Genomic DNA, 19,487 nt, shown 5'->3' with positions numbered 1-19,487 from the left:
TTTTTGAAGCATGGTCTCACACTATAGCCCTAGAATCCTGGAACTCAGGACGAACTCCAACTCACAGAGAGACTCACCTGCTCAGTCTCCTGAGTGCTGGGATTGGATGCAGAGACCTTGATTTTTCTTTTAAGTGTGTGTATGGAGGTAGGGAGAAAGGGAGGAGAGAGAGGGAGAGGGGGAGAGAGGGAGAGGGAGAGGAGAGATTGATTTTCTTGTTTTGTCTGATTTTGTAAGAATCATTTCGTAGTAAGATTTTATGTAATGCATGTCCTTGTTGCATTTCTTGACAGTCTGGCTGTAGATAGATTTATTCTTGGATTCTTCAGTCCATTTCATTGGTCTGCGTGTTCTGTTTTTAATTCCAGCATAATGCTGGGTTTGTTTTGCTTTTTGTTTTTGTAGTATTATTACTATTGCTTTGAAGTATTTTTTTTGTTTTGTTTGTTTGTTTGTTTGTTTGTTTTAAGACAGAGTTTCTCTATGTAACTTAATCTGCCTTGAAACTTAATCTGTAGGCCTTGAACTCAGAGATTCACCTGCCTCTGCTTCCAAGTGCTGGTTGATGTTAAAGGCCTGTATCACCCTCTCCAGGCTTTGGAGTGTGTTTTTAAAGACAGCTATTAGAGCCTCAAGACTTTTTTTTTCTTTTTGCTCAGGAGTTTTTTCTTGTGAGTTTCACACAGATTTTTAATTTTTTCCTACTTCCGTGAAGGATGTCAGTATTTTAATAGTAATTTCTTTGTATTGAGATCACTTTGGGGGGTATGGGCATTTTGGCAGGATTCTTGTCCATGAACATGGGCCATTTTTTTACTTTGTGGCCTTTCCAGTGTATTTGGTGGTTGATTTCCTTGCAGGTATTTTGGGTCTTGTAGCTATCATAAAGTGGTACTGCATTCTTAGTTCCTTTCTGAACAGTGCTGTTCTTGGAGAGTGGCAAAGATCTTGGTCTTTGCATGTTGTTCTATCCCCGGGACGTTACTGAATTTATGAGTTCTAACCACTTTTGGTCTACATTTCCTATCTGTCTCAGTCAGCTAAGCAAATAGATCTTCTGTCTGCAGATGGAGAACTTGGCCTCTCCCCTATTCTGTGTTCTTTATTTTGTCCTCTTGCCCATTCCCCCCTCCCCCTTAAAGATGGTTGATAGAGATTCAGCCAGTTTCAATTTTTTTCTTAAATATTAAAATAATTTGTATACTTGACAGGGTAGTACCTTGCGTGTGGGATGTAGTCTTAGTCTCATAGGGAGGTAGACCGGGAGAAGTGGCTTTGGGCTAACATTTAGGCAGTGTGACTATCCCAGGTTGACCATGACTGCCATCTGCCCCCCGTATGAGATGGCGAAAGGAGGAGAATGGGGCAGACACAGAGCAAGCCATCTCCATGCAATCCCATTTCCTGCTCGCTGCATTCCAGTAAAGAGTTGTGGGCGGGTCATTTCTTAAGTTCTTCTCTGAGGCAAATAAAGACTTCCTTTTGGCTTCCGAGTGTGAGTATGTGTGTTCTCTGAGGGAGTTTGCTTGCAGCAACAGCAGCAGCAGCAGCAGCCGCCGCTGCCACAGCTGGTCTGCCCTGTTAGTGCAGTAGACAGTGCATTTGATGTACAGGGGTCTGGCAGAGTGGTGAGGGCAAATGAGTGTATGAAACCAGTGGCTCCCCGCCCAGTGACGAGTGAGCGGCTGTCTCTGGAGGGCTCCGGGCTCAGTGACGAGCTGCTTGTCTCTTGCCTTCTACTGTGGCTGAGATGGGAGCCGATTTCACTTGTTTTTTTTTTTTTTTTTTTTTTAAGATTTATTTATTTATTATATGTAAGTACACTGTAGCTGTCTTTACACACACCAGAAGAGGGTGTCAGATCTTGTTACAGATGGTTGTGAGCCACCATGTGGTTGCTGGGATTTGAACTCAGGACCTTCAGAAGAGCAGTCGGTGCTCTTAACCACTGAGCCATCTCTCCAGCTCCTTCACTTGGTTTCAAATGCTCCCTGATTGCTCTTGATCTTCCTGAAAGACAACCTCTTTCTAAGAAGAAGAAATGCTCTATTATTTAGTGGGACATAGTGGTGCACTTCTTTAGTCACAGCACTTGAGAGGCAGAGGCAGGAGGATCTCTGTGAGTTCAAGGCAGAAGTCTGGTTTACATAGAGACCCTGTCTAAAACAGATAGGCTCTTTTCCAGTGTTAATTATGTGCATCCATTTATCCACAGAGACCCAGGCTTGCCCCTTCTGCTCACCCGTGGTCCTGCACAGTCCACTGTTGGATCTGTTGCACAGTTCCACCAGGTGGTGGCTCACAGTGGCCTAGGGGCCCAAAACTACCAGTTTTTACAAATGATATTTTTCTGGCAAACAGCCTCACTCCTGTTTCTGTGTTAGCTCGCTGCACTCGAGCTGTAGCGACCAAGCCGTTGCGGAGCCCACAGAGCCCCAGCTGCACAGTCTGCCCCCTGCCGTTTCTCTGCCTCTGCTCCACATGCCATGTTGATCATGGAGGAGAAAATGCACATTCATTTCAGCAGTTGCTTGACAGGGCCAGTATCTTTGTTCTCAGGTTCTCAGATTGGTTGCAAGCCTTCCTTTCCTTTCTCTATGTTTTTTCCCAGGGGTAGGAGATGGTTGTGGGGGGATGAGGGATGGGGGATGGGTGGGTAAACAAGGGTGGGGTGTGTGAGAATTGCAGGGCAGGCAGAATAGGAATTTGATTGCCTTTAATTTGTAGTTTACTGAAGGGAGAAGCCATTGCTTCATAATGTTGGCATTTTCCCCTTCCAGCGATGACATCTGTCATCAAACTTGATTGTTTCCGCATTTCTGTCTCACATTTTGAAGTTTATTCCTATATGTAGTATTGTTTTTTGATACTATTATAATTGAAATCTCTTAGTTATATTTTACAATTGGCAATATGTATATTTAAATTGTTTCTGATACTGATGGATATATAAACTATTAGAACTTGTTGTTCGACGTTCATGTCTGAATTTACTACCCCAAGTCGTCTGATTCCTAATTCTCCTGGGTCATGCCGAAGCGTTCTGTAGCTGCCGGGGTGCAGAGTTCTCTGTGCCCTCTCTTCCCTTTCATCTTGCGCAGATCACGGCAAATAGCAATTAAATCAAACCACATTTTCATACCCAGTCAGCATTTGTTGGCGGTTTTGAAAACACCCAGGAGATACTTTCGGTGAACTCTTTATTAGACAGACTGTGCTCTGCAGAGCTGCTGGTTGCCTTGATGCGGACTGTAGATGGTGTCTGTCCGCTGCAGTCGGGCCACCACTGCTCACTGTGGGAAGCCTGCGGGTCGTGGAGGGTGCTTGACTTAACCTTGTATTTATCCTTTGGAATTGAAAGATGAGCAGATTTTTATGAATCAGTTAGTGCTTTCCTGAATGTGTTCTCTGTAAAGTGTTTGATCTTTACCCTGACATCTCTGCCTTAAGAATGTGAAATCTATTTTAGATTTCAAGGTCTATTACTTGCCCTGAGCACGGAACAGATGAACCATAAATCCAATATCTGTTAACCTTTGTGAAGTTATCTTTTATTGCGATTTTTTCCCTCTTTTTTCTTCTAAATTCATGTCTTCTTACACTGAAACGAAAGGGCCATTCATATTGGTGGTTTCATCTGTTTTCTCTTTCAGTCACTGCCTTTTGAGTGCCGTGACAGCCTGTGGCTGTGGTAGGAATGGGTAGGAAGTGCATAATTGACACAGTATGTTGACTTGTGAAATGAACCCTTTCTTTGCCTTTAGTGAAGTACAGCTCCATATAGAGAATGTAATTGACGCACTCCTGTCTTTTCTAGGTGTGGAGATTGCTGGCACCATCATTGTGTATATACAGACACTTCGGTGTAGAGCAGGGCTCGCTCTCTCGTAGGTTGTGGAGATGTCTGAGGCTGCTCACCTCAGTCACAGAGGCGCTCTGACTTTCAGGTCTTTGATACAGGGCTGAAGTTAGAGTGTTTTCTCTGATTATTTGCTGGGGAGTTGACAGTTTTTATTGAGTACTTACTGTATTCTAGGTGTTATGATTGGGTCCCAACACATATAGGTAGGCAGTTACGTAGTTTCATCTTTACCGAACTATACAGAACAGTATCTCATTTTATAGATGAAATTGAAAGTTGGGTTGATTAGCTAAACTCAACTCCAGTGTGTTGGAGTTGAGCCAACTTGTAGGCCCAGAGGTCAGAATGCGAAGCCCACTGTGCTTTTGGTGTGTGCCCTGTGGACCAGGCTGAGTGTAGTGGGAAGACTGGTGTGGAGGGGAGGGAAGGGCTTGTGGACTGGGGTGAAAGACACTTGGAAGCCAGGGCAGGGTGAGTAGCTCATGAAAGTCTGGGAATTCAGTGTAAGGGCAATTTATTTCCTAGCTTGTGTGCCTTCCATCTTTACTACAGGAAGAGGAAGGTTTAACAATCTCAGTTTGTTTTGACACTTAGGCAAAGTCTGTCATGGCCTGAGCCGCAGGCTTGTGAAGTGACATACGGTGGCCACGAGGATGCATGCTCTGTGTGCACCGCTTCCTTTCTGCCTTCTCTTCTGTTGTCCTCTGTGGCTAGACAAGCCATTGTCTCAGCTTTGGTTGAGGGCGGGGCTGTGGAGCAAAGTGATAGTGGAATGTGTTGGCCTATTTTCTGTTTCTAAGCAGAAATACTAAGATGGTTTCTGTGGTTTGTTAGCAGCTACAGAGGGTGTGGACGTTGTGTCTTTCAGTTCCTCACAGCCTCTAGTGGTCTGAGTAAGCACCATTGTTTCTGGAGAAAAGTGGAGACCCCTGTCCACTTTTATCAAGGATAACCATTAGGCTTACAGACACTACGCACAGACACATGCACATTCTCACCTGTGTGCTTTTCTGGACAGTTCCTGAGTGGTTGTGCTAAGTGGGTCATTTGGATAGATCCTGTGCCATTTACCTTCAGTATGGCTAGATTATTCAGATGCAAACAATTATCAGGGGTCTTAGCTTTTGATTTTTTTTTTCTGTGCGCGCGTGTGTGTGCATATGTGTGTGTGTGTGTGTGTGTGTGTGTGTGTTCTAAGATTGGGTCTTGAGCATGCTGTCCCCTTACCCCCGCAGTGCTCCAGCACACCTGGCCAGGAGTCTGTCTTTAGGGTCGATGGATGTAGAGGCTGAGGCCCTGCTCTGGCTGTCACTCAGCCCGCCCTGCTGGCTCTAGATGGCAGTGAGAGTGACTTGAAGACAGGCACGGTGTCGTCTGTTCCTGTGCCCACCTGTGAATGTCAGGGACATCTTGCTGCTTGGCTCCCCGCCCTACAGGGCTGCTCATGAATGGATTCCTAGTGAAAGTGAGTCTTTTGCCAGAGGGTCCAGCCCAGCAGACAACTCTCCGGGTGGCACTGACCCCTGGCTGTGTTCTCCATATCTGTGCACGTCCCAAGTGAGAACTCAGTGAAGTGACTCACTGCTTTCTCCCTAAGAATGGTGTGACTCTAGAAGAGTGTCTCTTTTCTAGGCCTCTTTCAGCCTAACATTTGTGATAGGAAAAAAAACAGAATTAATGCAAATCCTGGTATTTATAAAAATACATATTAATGCTTTTTCAAATATGAAATTATTAATAACCATTCAGTGCCTCTGTATAGCCTGCATATATGAATATGGGCATACTTTATACAACGTGGTGTTTGCATGTGTGTGGTGCTAGGGATTGACCTAGGGCCTCCCGCATGCATTCTGGGCTAGGACTCTACCACTGAGTTGCAGTCTCAGCCATGACCACATTTGAGGTGGGAAATTCCAAAGCCTGGATATGTACTGCAGCTGCAGGGTTCTGGGACTGAGCTGCTGTGGAGTCTTTTGTGCCTGAGTTAGCACACAATCCTGAGGTGCTCAGGGGTGGTGGAAGCATGCTCCTCTGTACTGGGCTGCTTCCCCAGGAGTGCAGTTTTAGAATCTGGCATTCTCCACTGTTGCAGGGCCTGCAGGTAACTGCACACTACTACCCCATGTTCTGGAAGCAACAGTTCATAAAACAGTTCTTTATCTGCATGCTTAAGGGGAGGTGGAAGGTGGTAGATTCCTGTGATCGAACCATATAATCTGAAGAAATATATTGTTAGGTTATAAAGTGCTGGACCTTGGGACATCATTCTGTCATTTTTCTGCCCAGGAGTGTGCTTATCATACCAAATTCTGGGGAAGGATGGGAAAGCAAGCCAATTTCCTCTGAGATCTGAGCTGTCTTCTATTTGCGTGATTGTTTGAGTTCCTAACATTATTTATATCCTCCTAAGAAATGCAGGCCGGCTGCTGGCAAGATTTCACAGCCACTGCGGTATTTTCTTTTTACTTTAGAGCAGACATGAACTCCCATGACTTTTAGCATTTGGTTGGAGATTTGACTTTACTGTCAGAGCTTATTCCTGGGGGCTGGTTCAGTAGTTACATGCTGCTGTTTCCTTGTAAGTATCCTGTTAGTTGAGCTACTAAGACAACTATTCACGTTTACATTGGAGCTTTTGCAGTTTCTTGCTGAATGAGAAACAGCTAACACCGATTTCTTTTCTCCCTTTTCTTTTAAAGACTTTCAGCTGAACTCCCATCTCTCAACACTGGCAAACATTCATAAGATCTACCATACCCTTAACAAGCTAGTAAGTCAGTCTTTAAAGATACAGTGGCCAGTTGGGAAGCAGTTCTTTTGGGCAACTGTGTTTGATAAAAGAATTTACACTGTGGCTCTCACTTGCTTATGACAATACTGAGTTTTCGTACTTACTGCAGGGTCTGCAATTTCTTGGTGTTAACGATAGTGTTTCTTACAGAACCTGACAGAAGACGTTGGCCAAGACGATCACCAAACAGGTAATGCAAACAACCGTAGTGACATTTAAGTAACCATGCTGAGACGGGATTGTGCAAGGGAAGTGGTGGCCATGACGCTCGATCCCCCTAGTGCCCTCAGTTAACAAGTTGCCACTCTTGAGGACCAGGTGTCAAAAAGCAGTCAGGCTACAGCTCCTTCCCAGTAAGGACTCTATTCCTGAGGTACAGGAGTATGATAGCTAGCTGTCTGCTTTCTTCAAAGGGCCTGAAGATTTTCCAGTAGCTTTTAGGGGCAATCTTTTCCTTCCCTCAGTGTCTCAGCTCTTGCTGCAAGGCCCTGGAAAGGTGGGTGTCAGTTATAGGGTGGAGTGGTTTGAACTGTGAGAAGGTGTTTTATGATTTTGTCCTGAGGGGGTCCTGAGTGAACTAAAAGAAATCAGCAGAGTACCTGACTGCTCCTAGGTATGGTAGAGAAGAAGGTTTATTGTAGATATGAGGGAAGAGCAGTTGGGGGGGGGAGGGGGGCAGCCCGGCCTAGTCCCTAGCTAGGGAAGTTTGGGGTAGGGGTGGGGTTTACCAGTCAGGAGGAGGCTCTAACCTGCTGGGAGAATCTGGCTGACAGTGTCAGCTTTTATGTTAATAGGCACCTCAGGTAGCCCTTTGTCCCAGGTTCAAGACCTAATACTGAGGGCCTGTGCTTGGGAAAGTGGAAATCTTAAAGCTGTGCCTTGGCCTGGAGGTCCTCAGGGCTCGAGCAAGCGTAGCTCAGCCTTAGCTTAGCCCTCTGCTGTAAGTTCAGGGTGTGGTCTCAGTGTTTGCCCATCTGACCAGCACCTAGGTCATGATGCAGCCATCCAGGGGAACCGACTCAGAGAACCACTTGTCTAAGCCAGTTAGGATCATACAGTTCAGGGAATGTGCATCTGATCTACAGTTACAAAGTTCGTGGTAAAGTTCCTTTAAATGCATTGTAAAATAGAAAAATCAACTACAGCTCCATGCTAGCTGACTCAGGCTGCTGCGACAGAACACCCTAGAGCAAGTATCTTATAAATAGTCATGTCTGACTCTCAGTTCTGGAGGCTGGAGAGGCAGGTGGCAGATTGCTGTCTGGTGAGGGCCCCTGGAGGGGGTGGGGGCTCCCTGCAAGGTTCTTTTCTAAAGGTTCATTCTCAGTCGTTGGGGTTTCAGCCCATTACCCAGTCAGCCCAGAGCCCAGTCTCCATCCCAACACTTGGGGGAGTCGATGTGGGGGGGGGGGAGTGAGTTTTGGAGTGACACATTCAGGCCACAGCTTAGTGAAAACATTTGAATAGCACCAAAGAGAATGGAGTGAAACTTGGCGGTCTTCTCTCTCCCAGTCTATCACTCTGCTCAGGACTACTCTCTGTAACGTATTTCCTTCCAGATAGTCACACACATGCACATTTGTGTCTTCTGAAGCTTCCATGGTTTTTACATTTTCATTTAATGGTAGACTGTTAATATGTGGTTCCATCCTCATCCTCTCCCTAGACTGATTCAGAGTTAGTTGAACTTTATCCCTGAGATGGAGGTTGAAGAAATAGTCCTCTGGAATGTGCCGTCTTTCAGTCAGTGTGTACAAGGTCCAGGCTGGCACGCCTGCTGCGTGCTCTCTGCTGGCCCTGTGATGGAGAAAGACTTCCTGCTCTACTGGGGAGGCGGCATCTCAGAGTAGCTTGGCTCTCTGCTCAGCATCCTTTCTGTCTCAGACCAGACAGGACCCTCGCTCTGTTCCTGGGAGGGAGTATGAGACTGTGGCAGGTGTGTTGAGGTCGGCGGCAAGTAGTCCATTTTTGGTAGCACGTTAAATAAAAAAGGATCTGTTCTCTTTTTAAATTGCTGCTTAATTGTCCAATTCATGGCTGTGTCATATGTTCTTCAGTCTCCTGATGTGCCATTGTGTGCTTGAGCCTAACTCTGGGCTAGTTTCCAAGTGAGGTGGAAGGAAGGTGATCCCAGGGAGAATGAGGGTCCACACAAACCGTCAAAGACCACCAAAGAATGGAAATGGTGGGGGATTTAAATTCTCTTTTAAAAATTCTGATTGCTTAAAGTAAAAGTCATGTGTCCAAAAAAATGAGAAAACCACAATTCTCTGCTTGAAATTGCTAGTGCTTGTGAAGGTATTTTTTTTTTTAACTTAAAAGTTGGAGTAGTTTTAGTTTTTAAAATAAGATTTTATATTAGACTCTTAAGACCGCTATGGTAGCAACACCTCTTATTTCTGACTTGTGAATATTATATAGTCAACTTTGGAGTTTAGATTTAAATAGGTAATTGCTACTATAGTAATTTCATATCTAAGTATTATGCTTGAAAATGGCAATATGATAACTAAGTTTCAGTTAAGAACAGTAATGAAGGAAAGGGTATTTGGCCCTGAGCTCTGTTTGCCTTTGGGTCCACAGCTGTGTCTGAAGTTTGGTCACTAACATGTCACAGTGCCTGGACTGTGTTGATTAGTGCTCATGATGTATGTGTGCTTGGTGTGTGTGTGTGTGTGTATGTACTGATGTATATATGTGTGCAGGGACATTGTGTAGATGATTGTATAGGTGTCAGAAGTTGACCTTAAGATGTCTTCACTTGCTTCTCTACCCTGTTTTTAAAAATAGTCTCACTGAACCTTGAGCTCAATGGCTTTGGTTAGACTCGGCTGGCCAGCAAGCACCCAGATCTACCTGTCTTTGTCTGTTCCTCTGGGGCCAAGGTTACAGGTACATGCAACCATGCTTATCTTTGCCTGCGGGTGTTGAGGATCTAAACCTCCTGTCCTTTATCCGTGGAACCATCTCCCTGGAGCAGGGCTTGTTTACCAGTCTGTCACCACAGTTCCACCCCTGGCTGTGGCAGCTGTTGTGTTTCCTCCTCTACAGTATACACTGTAAAAGTTAGGCAGCCAGCCTGAGGCTTGGAGATGTGAGCAGGTGTTTTCCTTGGACTGTCTTGGTCTAGCGGGAATCTGAGCAAGGAGCGTTGTGTGCAGTAGAGCCGAGGCCATGTCAGAGGGGGGGCATTGCATGTGCTGCCCGTGCTCCTCCTCCGCTTCCCTGGGACAGATAGGGAGATGAGTGTGAGCAAAAGCATCTGGAAAATAGCGAAATGACGAACAACAACAACAATAACAAAAAAAAACACAGAGGGAAGAAGAAAAAGTCAGGAAAATGATGGTATATCATTTTAAAATTTTCATTTAAAAGTTACTAGTTTTATTTGAATGGGTAATTTACTGATGTGTTCAAGATAATGCAATACAATCCTATGCACTGGTGAGCTGCCTAAGACTGCTGTGTATTTATTAGCCGAAACTGAAACCTCTGACATTGAGTGAGTCTACTCAGTGGAAGAGCTTCCTGAAAGAAAGCCCTTGAGGCAGAATGCGCTGCACACAGTGTGGTGAACTGAGACAGCAGGCTTGCCACAGTGACGGAGGCAGGCCAGTCTGAAGCAGCCTTCCTTCATGTTTGGGAATGAATAGAAGCTGGGCACACAAATTGCCAAGTCTTATGGGAAATCAACTCTAATGGGACTCTCGCTGAAGCTTATAGTGTAAGGTGATTGCAGGAGGCCAGAAGAACCTCCTCAGACACCTGCTGGTGAGTTAACTTACTCAGGTAAACTGCCAGCAAGGTGGGTAAGCTAAATCAAAGGCCTTTGGCTTGTCCAGGTGACCTCAAGTTGTCTTTAAACTTGATTTTCTGAGACAATATTAAAATAGAACTACTAAAACATGCCAGCAGTATTTTAAACTGTTGGATGTGGGAAGAAAGGCTACAGTAGTAATTGGCTTAATTAAAAAGATAAAATTTTTCTCTTGAAATACTGAATAGAAAAATGAATCCAAAACTTTCAGGAAAAAACAAGTAGGTTTTTAAATTGTGTTTTGTGTGTGTGTGTGTGTGTCCAGAGAATTTTCTGGAATAGTTTTTTTTCATGTGGATTTTTTGAAATCAAGCCCAGGTTGCCAAGTTTTTGTGACAAATAACCTTTATTGGATGTGCTGTCTTGCTGGCCCTAAATTTTATTGTTATTGTCTCTTTAATGATTATTTCAATGCCACACCATTTAGAAGAAACGTGTGTCTGCAGTCCCAGCATTCTGGATGCCGAGGCTGAATGAGAGTCCAAGGGTAGCCTGACCCAGTCTGAGACATGGATGTAGCAAGATACTGTCTGAGAAAGCTCAGGGGCTGGGGTACTGGGGTGCTGGGGTGCTGGGGTGCTGGTCAGGTAACAAGCTCACCTGGCTCTCCAGAGGTCCTAACTCCACACTGTGTCTGTGCCCTCAGGCTGTGGCTGTGCATCCTCCCCCCTCCCCCTCGAATGTCACGTGGGATGCAGCCTGTTTTCTGAAGTCAATAGACTCCTAGGAGTTCTCCCTTGTATTATCTTTCTGATTTTTTTTTTCTGTAAAGGTATAGTTAAATGGAGGTAAAGGATGTATCTAAGCTTTGAAGCCTACATTTATTGATTGAAATACCTGAGAATTTGTAGAACATTCATTTAGATTTAACCTTTTATAATTGTAAAGAGAGTCAGCTCAGTTGTTCTAAGAAGCATGCGCTCTACCTGCCAGGGAACATGAAGTCTGCTTTGCTGATGGGGGTGGGGAGAGCTGGAGGCCTGGTGCATTATCTGCTCAGATCCTTCAGGATCTGGAAATGCTCTGATTCCAAGCAACTCAGTTTATGCATGCTGTGTGAACACATTTGTTCAGTGAATACTTAATTGTCTATGGAGTTCAGTAAAGTGTATTTTACTATTATAAATTATTACATTTGCTGTATATATTACAAATGAACCACCAGGAAGCCATAAACAGGTTGCTGCTTGTATTTTTGTTGTTGTGTTGAGCCTGTGTCTTAATCTTTAGCTCAGGTTGGCCTTGAACTCTCTTGGGTAGCCCGTATTCAACTTGTAGCCTTTCTGCCTTAGCCTCCTGAGGGAGGGAGGGAGAGAGGGAGGGAGGGAGTACAGGCCGACAACAGGCACTGAGCACTCCTGTCCACGACGCACTTTAAGAAGTCCTAGTGGTCGGGATCTGCCAGCACTGAGGAGCGGAGGAGGCAGCAGGCAGAGAGATGGTCAGCAGAGCTCTGTACGCTGCTGACCTCAGGTCTTCTTGGTCAGTTGCAAAGATGCAAAAGATAGCCTGGAAAATTCTCTCTGAGTCTGGAGTTTCCCCATCTGCCTTGTGAGGCAGCTGCGCAGGGCAGGGGCAGAGTGCTTCAGTAGTGGTCATCAGAGAGTAGTCATGGCATATTTGTGGAAAATGGCCAGTAACAGTTACTCACTTTTGGGGATACTTAGAGCAGAAAGATCTAAAAGAAAGTCATGTCTGCTAGCTAGGAGATGAAAGTTTTGAATAAAGTAAGGTACCAAACTTGAGGATACGAGTAAGGTCTACATAGATACGAGGAAAAAAAAATGGTTTGTGAAGGCTTCAGTGTGTTGGTTTGAATAGGTGTGACCCCCCCCCCCCCCCCATAGACTCATGTGCTTAAATGCTTGGCCCATAGGGAGTGGCACTCTTAGGAGGTGTGGCCTTGGAGGAGGTGTGTCATTGTGTGGAAGGGCTTTGAGGTCCTTTGCTCAAGCTATGCTCAGTGTGGCACAGTTCCGTCCTCATGGACTGAGGAGATAAGTGCATTTTCCTGTATTCGGTAAATACTGTGAGAGGGAAAGGCTGCTGTTAGCCCAGATGCTTTGGGAAGGAACGGCCTTTCCCTCATGTGTGTCTGTACCTGGGGCAGCGGAAGCCTACTGCAACAGTAGGCACACTCCCAGCTCTGGACTCTCTCTCAGGCTGTACAGTTGTCAGTACAGTTAGGTAGCAACACCTAGGTAAGCAAGGTTAGCATCATCTTCAGGGCCGATAGTCCTCGGAAGCTTAGGTCAGTACTGTGACTGAACCTTGGCACGCCATGGCGTGTGGTTTGAGAACTAGAGACTTCTCTGTAGGGAAGATGAATTGAGTGTGTTGGGTGGTAGGCAGTATCCTCTCTGCTTCTTTCCTGTTCTCAGCTGCTGTTGCGAGAGGGAGAAAGAGCTTTGTATCTCTAAGGAACTTTTCACTCTAGGATAGATGTAGTTAGGCTCCAGGTACAGTAGTTGGGAGTGATCTGCCTAAGCCTGCTGGAATCAGGTCTGGGTTAAGGGAGCAGACAGGCTCTGATGCCCAGGGACTGCCCAGTATGGGCTGAGGACCTGCGTCTGTTTGGGAGACCCTGAAATGTAGCAGGATGGCACAAGCCCAAGTGTGTCCAGGATTGGTTCCAGCTCATCCTCGCTGTCAGCAGGCTGTGGCTCTGACTGCTGGCACGCCTCCCAGCTGCCTGTGATCTGCCCTACCCATCATCCTAGCTCTCTGCTACTCAGTGTAGCTTAGGCCATCCCACACAGTGGCGTTCATGTGGCCCTGGAGCCACTGCCGCCACCCTAGACTCTTCTCTGGTTTCTGGGACACCATAGAAGTTACTGACTTCCTTTTCCTGTGTTGTTCCTTCCTTTTTGACCTCTTGAATAGCTGTACTTCCTAGGGTTAGGGGTTACAGAGCTTACGGCTGATGGTGGGTGAGAGCTGACCGCTTGAGTTCCCTTCCTACTTGGCTGCACACCCCTACACACAGTGTGTGTCTTCAAATGTTTGCCAAATAACTGTTTGTCCTCATGATAATTGTGAGAGAGAGAACAAGAGGGACACCTTTGCTGTTCTTCCAATGATGAAGGAATAAGATGCCTAAACTAGGTTAGCAGTTGCCATGTTCCAGTGTTAGCTGGAAGCTGACTGTGCATGTGGATTGCTGTAGCCTTGGGTGCTTGCCGCATGGCTATCCACGGCCTTTTAACCATTTTAGAGACCTTGGAAAGTTGCCAAATGCCTGAGCTGCGGTTTCTCTGAGCTGTGTTGTAGAATTACCATTGCCCATTATGTGCTGGGCTCTTGTGAGAATTAAGCACTGTGTCCATTGGTACGAGTACCACCCCAGCCGGGGTATCTAACATAGATACCCTTCTAATCATGGTCTGAGCATCTGCAGCGAGATGGCTCAGATTCGATCCCTGGTTTGCCACTCCTGGGTCCGGCCTTCTTTTCTTGGTTGTGCCTTTTTCTTCATAGTCCTTTTCATTAGGAGCATGACTGAGTGTGACCATGCAAGGGTTGAAAACAGGGGAACATTGTGGATGTGTCGGTGTTACTATTGCCAGATTTTCATATCCTTTCTAAGTTACAGTTACACTTCCTCACACAAGCCCTATTTGAAGGAGACAGTCATTACCAAGTCACAGAAACAGGGAGCAGTTAACTTGAGACTTCTATTTTGAAGTTAGATTTCTGCCAATCTCCCAACCCCCTGCCCTCCCCAACCAGTATCCCTTGAAGCCTGTGTTAGGACGAGTGTGCCTGTGTGTTCTAGTCAGGGGTGCTGGGTAGTCTGCTTTGCCTCATGAGGTGTGTGTCTGTGATGGGAAGACAGTTTGTCTTGAAGGAACATGTAAGAAGGGATTTCCTTGAGTGGCATCTTGACAGTGACGCTCACCTCTGCTTCTGCTGTGGTAGGGTGATGGAGGTATTTACTTGTGTAATGGCAAGGTTTATTTCTTGACTCTACCTTTTTCCTAAAGGAGGAACTAAAATTCACTTCTCTGTAATGGTCCTGACTGATAGCCTCTGCCCACTTCACAGGGCAGGCCCAACTTGGGGTTGGGTATTTAGTGGTGACTGTTCAGAAGTAATGTGTGCCACGCCTCAATTTTGTGTGCTCCAAATTTGTTCCGTAGGGAGCCTGCGGTCTTGCAGTTCTTCGGACTGCTTTAGCAAAGTGATGCCACCCAGGAAAAAGAGAAGACCTGCCTCTGGAGACGACTTATCTGCCAAAAAAAGCAGGCATGACAGGTAGGGTACAAAGGCCACTGACCCAGAGCATGCGCAGAGGTGTGAGGTCTGCCCTGTGCAGTAAGGGTCACTGTTGCCTGGGGCCGGAATCCTGTTTCTGTAGGTCATTCTTCAAAGTATAATTATTTCATGATGCTTATTTTATGTCTTGGTTTGTATTTAAGAAAAGAAAATAGGCAATTTGAGTTATTAGAAATCAGTTTCATCTAATCAGTTGATTTTCTGGAATTTGGGTGGAGCATCAGTTTATTCCCCTTGAAGCCTGGCCAGCATAGCCTGTTAGGACTGGGTGTCTGTCCTTCAGAGAGGGTCTCCCTAGCTGCAGCCACAAGGCCAGAGCGAGGCAACTGTTAAGTGTCCTTCCACATTATCAGCCAGTTTCTTCTCATAGGGCTGAGAATTGAATGAAAACTGAAAAACAAGGCTGTTTAAATAACACCCAGACAGGTCACATGTTAACCATGGTGATGCCAAGAACGCCATATGCTTTTAATGTTTTCTTAGGTATCTTTATTGTTTTGCCTTTGATCTGAATAAGTAACTTTTTCTTTCTTCACATGACAGATTTCCTGCCTTGTCTTCTCTTCATGTTTCTGTTTTTCCCCATGCCTGCCGGCTGGGTCGTTTCCATCCATGGGCTGCAGTGTTTGGCTTTACATGGAGAGAGTTAGATGGGCTTGCTTGCTTTCTTGCTGTCATGCTTCATTTTTTACAACTCAGTTGGAGGAGCAGAGACAGACAAGCAAAAATGAAAACACGCCACAGTTAATATCTCAGAGAAAATGTTATCCAGGACAAGAGAGTGACTTCTAAGCTAACCACCAGCTGCCTTCCGGCCAGTGGTTTTCAGTTTTACAAAGCTAAGTACTTTGCACCAGGGGACTGATAAATTCTCATACTCATGTATGAGAAAAAAATATGCTCTATTTTTTTCTTCATCATCATAACTAGGTATGATACTGTGCTATGGAAAAGCCAGCTTCAACACTGGCAGTTAGGTAAAGTTTTTGAGTCTGATTCTTGGCCTTTTAGTGACTTTAGTTAGATATCATAAAGTCAAAACATTCTAAGTGTCTATCTAATTGAGTGTGTTTTAGGTTAACTGAGTTGTACAGACTGCTGCTCCGAGCGAGCCTGTGTCGGACATTCCCACTGCCCCAGGCAGTCGCTGTTGTGCTTTCTGGCAACCAAGGCTCCCCATCCTGTGGCCTTCTGGGCTTCACGGCTCTTAGTTGGCGTGATGTTTTTGAGGCTCTTGTGATGATAATGTGCACCAATATTTGTTTCTTTTAATTGCTGCATTATTTTTCCATTCTGTGGTTTTGGGTAAATTTTATTTATAGAGAATTCTTAATGCTGCCATACCGGGGAATTGCAAGTTTATTGATGAATAACAGATTCTGTGCTAAGTCAGGAATGCCCTCACCCCTTTCTCTCTGAGCCCTTTCTTAGCTGGTACCCATACCTTATGTAGGAGAAAGAAAACTTGGGGCTTGTGGTTTTGATAACTTAATACTTTCCACCAGCAGGATGTTCTAGAAGTAGTAGATGTCAGCATTTCTGTCAGAGGTCTGCACAGGCAATCAGTCACTCACAAATATTCATATAAATTAAATCAGATAATTATTTAAGATCTTTATGTTGTTATATAAATGAAAATTATACCCATAAGTATTAACATACCTGGGTATGTGTGATAGGTTACACTATGTACACGTTTTGAATCTAACTCACAATCTGAGGTCCCTGCTTCTGTCTACCTATGTGGGAAGCTCTCCTCAGGCATATGACAAGAAGGAGGGACTCCTAGGTTCAGGACTGCTCTGCCCTGCCCCTCCTGTCTCCAGTCCTGCTGCCTAGCAGGCTTACAGTGGAGGGTGAGGAGCCCAGGAACTGCTCTCTCCCGAGGCCTAAGGGTTATGTTAATACAGGAACCACCAGAAGAGATGCTTTTTTCAGCCTTGTGCATAGATTAATTTTGTTCTAGAAGGTTGGACATGAATTGATGTTTCTCTTTATTTGCATAAAGTTTTCGGGCATCATTACTGACAAATTCCCCTTAGCCTGTGCCTGTGCTTAACTCAGGACACAGAAATCAAAACTTAATAGAGAGAGAGAAGAATTAATGTTTTTAAGGATCATTTTTAATACCTAATTTCTTGCCATATTTTACTTAGAATCTTTCTACAGTGAATCTAGGTTGTGAGGCAGAGGAAAGTTTATTAAATAACTAATCTATTCTAATTGATTATTGATAAGATATATTAAATACTTACTATTTAGTTCTTAATTAAAGTATGGGTGTATTTCAGCATGTGTTATGAAACTGCTAGCACTTAAAAATGCAGCAAGTAGAATGTTTAACATATGTAAGCACTGGTAGAATGGATGGCTGATTTAGGCCAAAGTGAAAATTACCTGCTACTTGAATCCAGTGTCTTTAAATAACATAAAGATGCTTTTTTAATTTGTAGCATGTATAGGAAATACGAGTCAACTAGAATAAAGACTGAAGAAGAGGCCTTCTCCAGTAAGCGATGCCTGGAGTGGTTTTATGAATATGCAGGTAGGTAATGGCCGGTGTCATGTTAAAACTGATCCCCAGGGAGATAAGTGACATCTTAGAAGAGATTATAGAATTTTAAAGCATTACTTTAAAATTTGTGTGTGTGTGTGTGCTCATGCTGGGGTAGGGTCATGGCTGGTGGCAGAAAGTCAGAACCGAAGAAAGAGACGTAGTTGGAGCCAATCACTAATACCTTATTTATAGCCTGCAGCTAAGACCAAGAGCTGAGAACTCTAGACCAGAACTGAAAAGATGAAATGTTCTTGGGAGCAACCTTTCAATGGCTTAGAAACCTAGTTGGAGTAGATAATGGGTACTTACTTGGTTAAGCCTCCAAGTTAAAATTAGCATTGCTGTTTTGAACTTCATGGTGCAGTGGGATTTTCTTATGCCCAGAGTCTCTATTTTGGAAGATCACCTGGCAGAAAATGTTTACTTTGTTCTTTAAAATGTCTTGAGGTTTGGTTTTTGCAGTTTTCTGTGACTGGTGACGGCCTGCTGCAGCTTGGGCCCTGTGGTCCACACCTGATAGGGTGAGGGTTAGGGAGAATCTCTCCTAGCCGGAGGTTTTCTGACCTTCTGTCCTCCTCACCATATTTTAGGCCTTTTCAGCCCGACTGTTGGACTTCTATGCAGTCATCTTGACTCTTTGGCCTTCACAGCCACTTCTTTGTCACCAGTCTTGGGTTGAAACTGAGTCCCATGGGCCTCTGGTTGTCTTATTTAGAAATAAATAGAGCAGCCATGTATGCCGTGCTCCCTGACATCCCTGTGCCTGCCACTTGGAAATCTCTGCTGTCCCCAGGATGCCAGAAACAGCTCAGCCATCCCTCTGCAGGGATGCCCTCCGCACTCTCACATCTGACAGTAGCACTTCTCTCTACTTCCTACCAGTAGTTGCTGACTCGTGAGATCTGGGGGGGGGGGGGGGGGAGGGAGGTCCTGAATTACAGCAGCCTTCTCTGCACTTCTGCAGGACTTTGGTCATGACTTGTTTTGTCCAACTTCGAGTGTAAAAGTTGGTTTTCCTTTTCCCTTGCTGTCCCTGGACTCTTTACTCTATTGAGAGTCTTGCTACTTTCACCACAGAGACTGAGCACAGAGACCAGGCTCTGGCTTTGTAGACATGTGCTGGGAGAAAAGCGTTGTCTGTGTGCATATGGGGCAGGGGACCGTGCTGTTGAAAGGACTCGGCCCCGACTCCCTTAGTTTTCACTTAGTCTTTGTGAAGTTCCTCTGTCCATCTTGTAAAGTCCCAGCTGGATCTTGTGTGCAGGGCATGAGCAATGGAGAGACGTCCTGGCATTGGGGTGTATCTGTTTTCATGCTTCATTAGAACGTGAATCTCTGAAGACGTTTCTAATTGGACGTACAAGTGGTTGTCAGTTCCCACAGGGCAGAGAGGCGAGTAGATGAAGAGCTGTTCCACAATTCTGTTGAGTTAGGAGGATACTTGGTGGCCTATATTGAGTCACATTATCTCTATAAAAATATTATAAAATGGAAAATTTAAACAAAACCTGGTATAGTAACATAGCTATTTTTTGACTGTATGTTTTTCTTTAAATGCAGATGAAAAAAGGTCTTTTTTTTTTTTTAAGAGGGCAGCATGTAGTTGCCATCTTGCTTGCTTTTCTTTGACTTCAGAAGCTGACATTTTGGAATTAAAAGTTCAGCCATGTTCTTTAGTTTCCGCGGGGTCCCTGCTGGGTAGCTATAGACACTCATCCCTGCAGAGTGTGAGGGGGAGTTTATCTGTGGTTCATAGTCCCTTACGTCCTCCCCCATTTTATCCTTCTCTCCTTTCGTGCCTTATCAGTAGGAAAAGAGCCTTCAGACTGGGAGTGACTGAGAGCCCCAGTTGGCACCACATTCTCTCTCTCTAGAACACATGTCTTGGGAGTACAGCTGGTCATAGGCTGTGAGGCACCGAGGTGGACTTGGGTGTGCACTGTGGCATAAGTCTGTAGGGGAAGGCTGTGAGGCTCCACAGGGTGGCCTAGGAGCGAGGGCACTGGCTTGCGCTGAGGGCAAAAGCACTCTCCAGCCTTCTAACCTGAGGTGAGGGTGGACAGAGTAAGGCCTTGGGTAGACGGGTACACATGGGTAGTCTCTAGACCAGAGGCTCCAGTTCTACTGCTGCTTCAGGGAGCTCGCAGCCTAAGTTCTACTGCTGCTCTGTGGAGCCTGTAGG

General features: G+C 45.2%; 1 protein-coding gene across 6 annotated transcripts in view; it reads left to right on the top strand.

Annotated features, from left to right (window-relative positions):
- Window positions 1–19,487, top strand: part of Dcun1d4 (defective in cullin neddylation 1 domain containing 4) — a 72,216-nt gene that overhangs the window by 15,553 nt on the left and 37,176 nt on the right. For 2 of the 6 annotated variants that reach the window (XM_052198650.1, XM_052198653.1), the window contains 4 exons: window positions 6,565–6,635; window positions 6,807–6,846; window positions 14,613–14,727; window positions 17,202–17,293. The exons of 1 other annotated variant lie outside the window; for it this stretch is intronic. In XM_052198650.1, the coding sequence (XP_052054610.1) occupies window positions 6,565–6,635; window positions 6,807–6,846; window positions 14,613–14,727; window positions 17,202–17,293 (318 nt within the window). Of the gene's footprint in view, window positions 1–6,564; window positions 6,636–6,806; window positions 6,847–10,215; window positions 10,428–14,612; window positions 14,728–17,201; window positions 17,294–19,487 lie in introns of those variants that run through there. 3 more of the 6 variants (XM_052198651.1, XM_052198654.1, XM_052198652.1) reach the window with 3 other exon arrangements.

The sequence above is a fragment of the Apodemus sylvaticus genome, chromosome 11 (genome assembly GCF_947179515.1).
Source record: "Apodemus sylvaticus chromosome 11, mApoSyl1.1, whole genome shotgun sequence".
NCBI classification, from domain to species: Eukaryota; Metazoa; Chordata; class Mammalia; order Rodentia; family Muridae; genus Apodemus; species Apodemus sylvaticus.
This window is presented reverse-complemented; position numbering and strand designations above follow the sequence as displayed.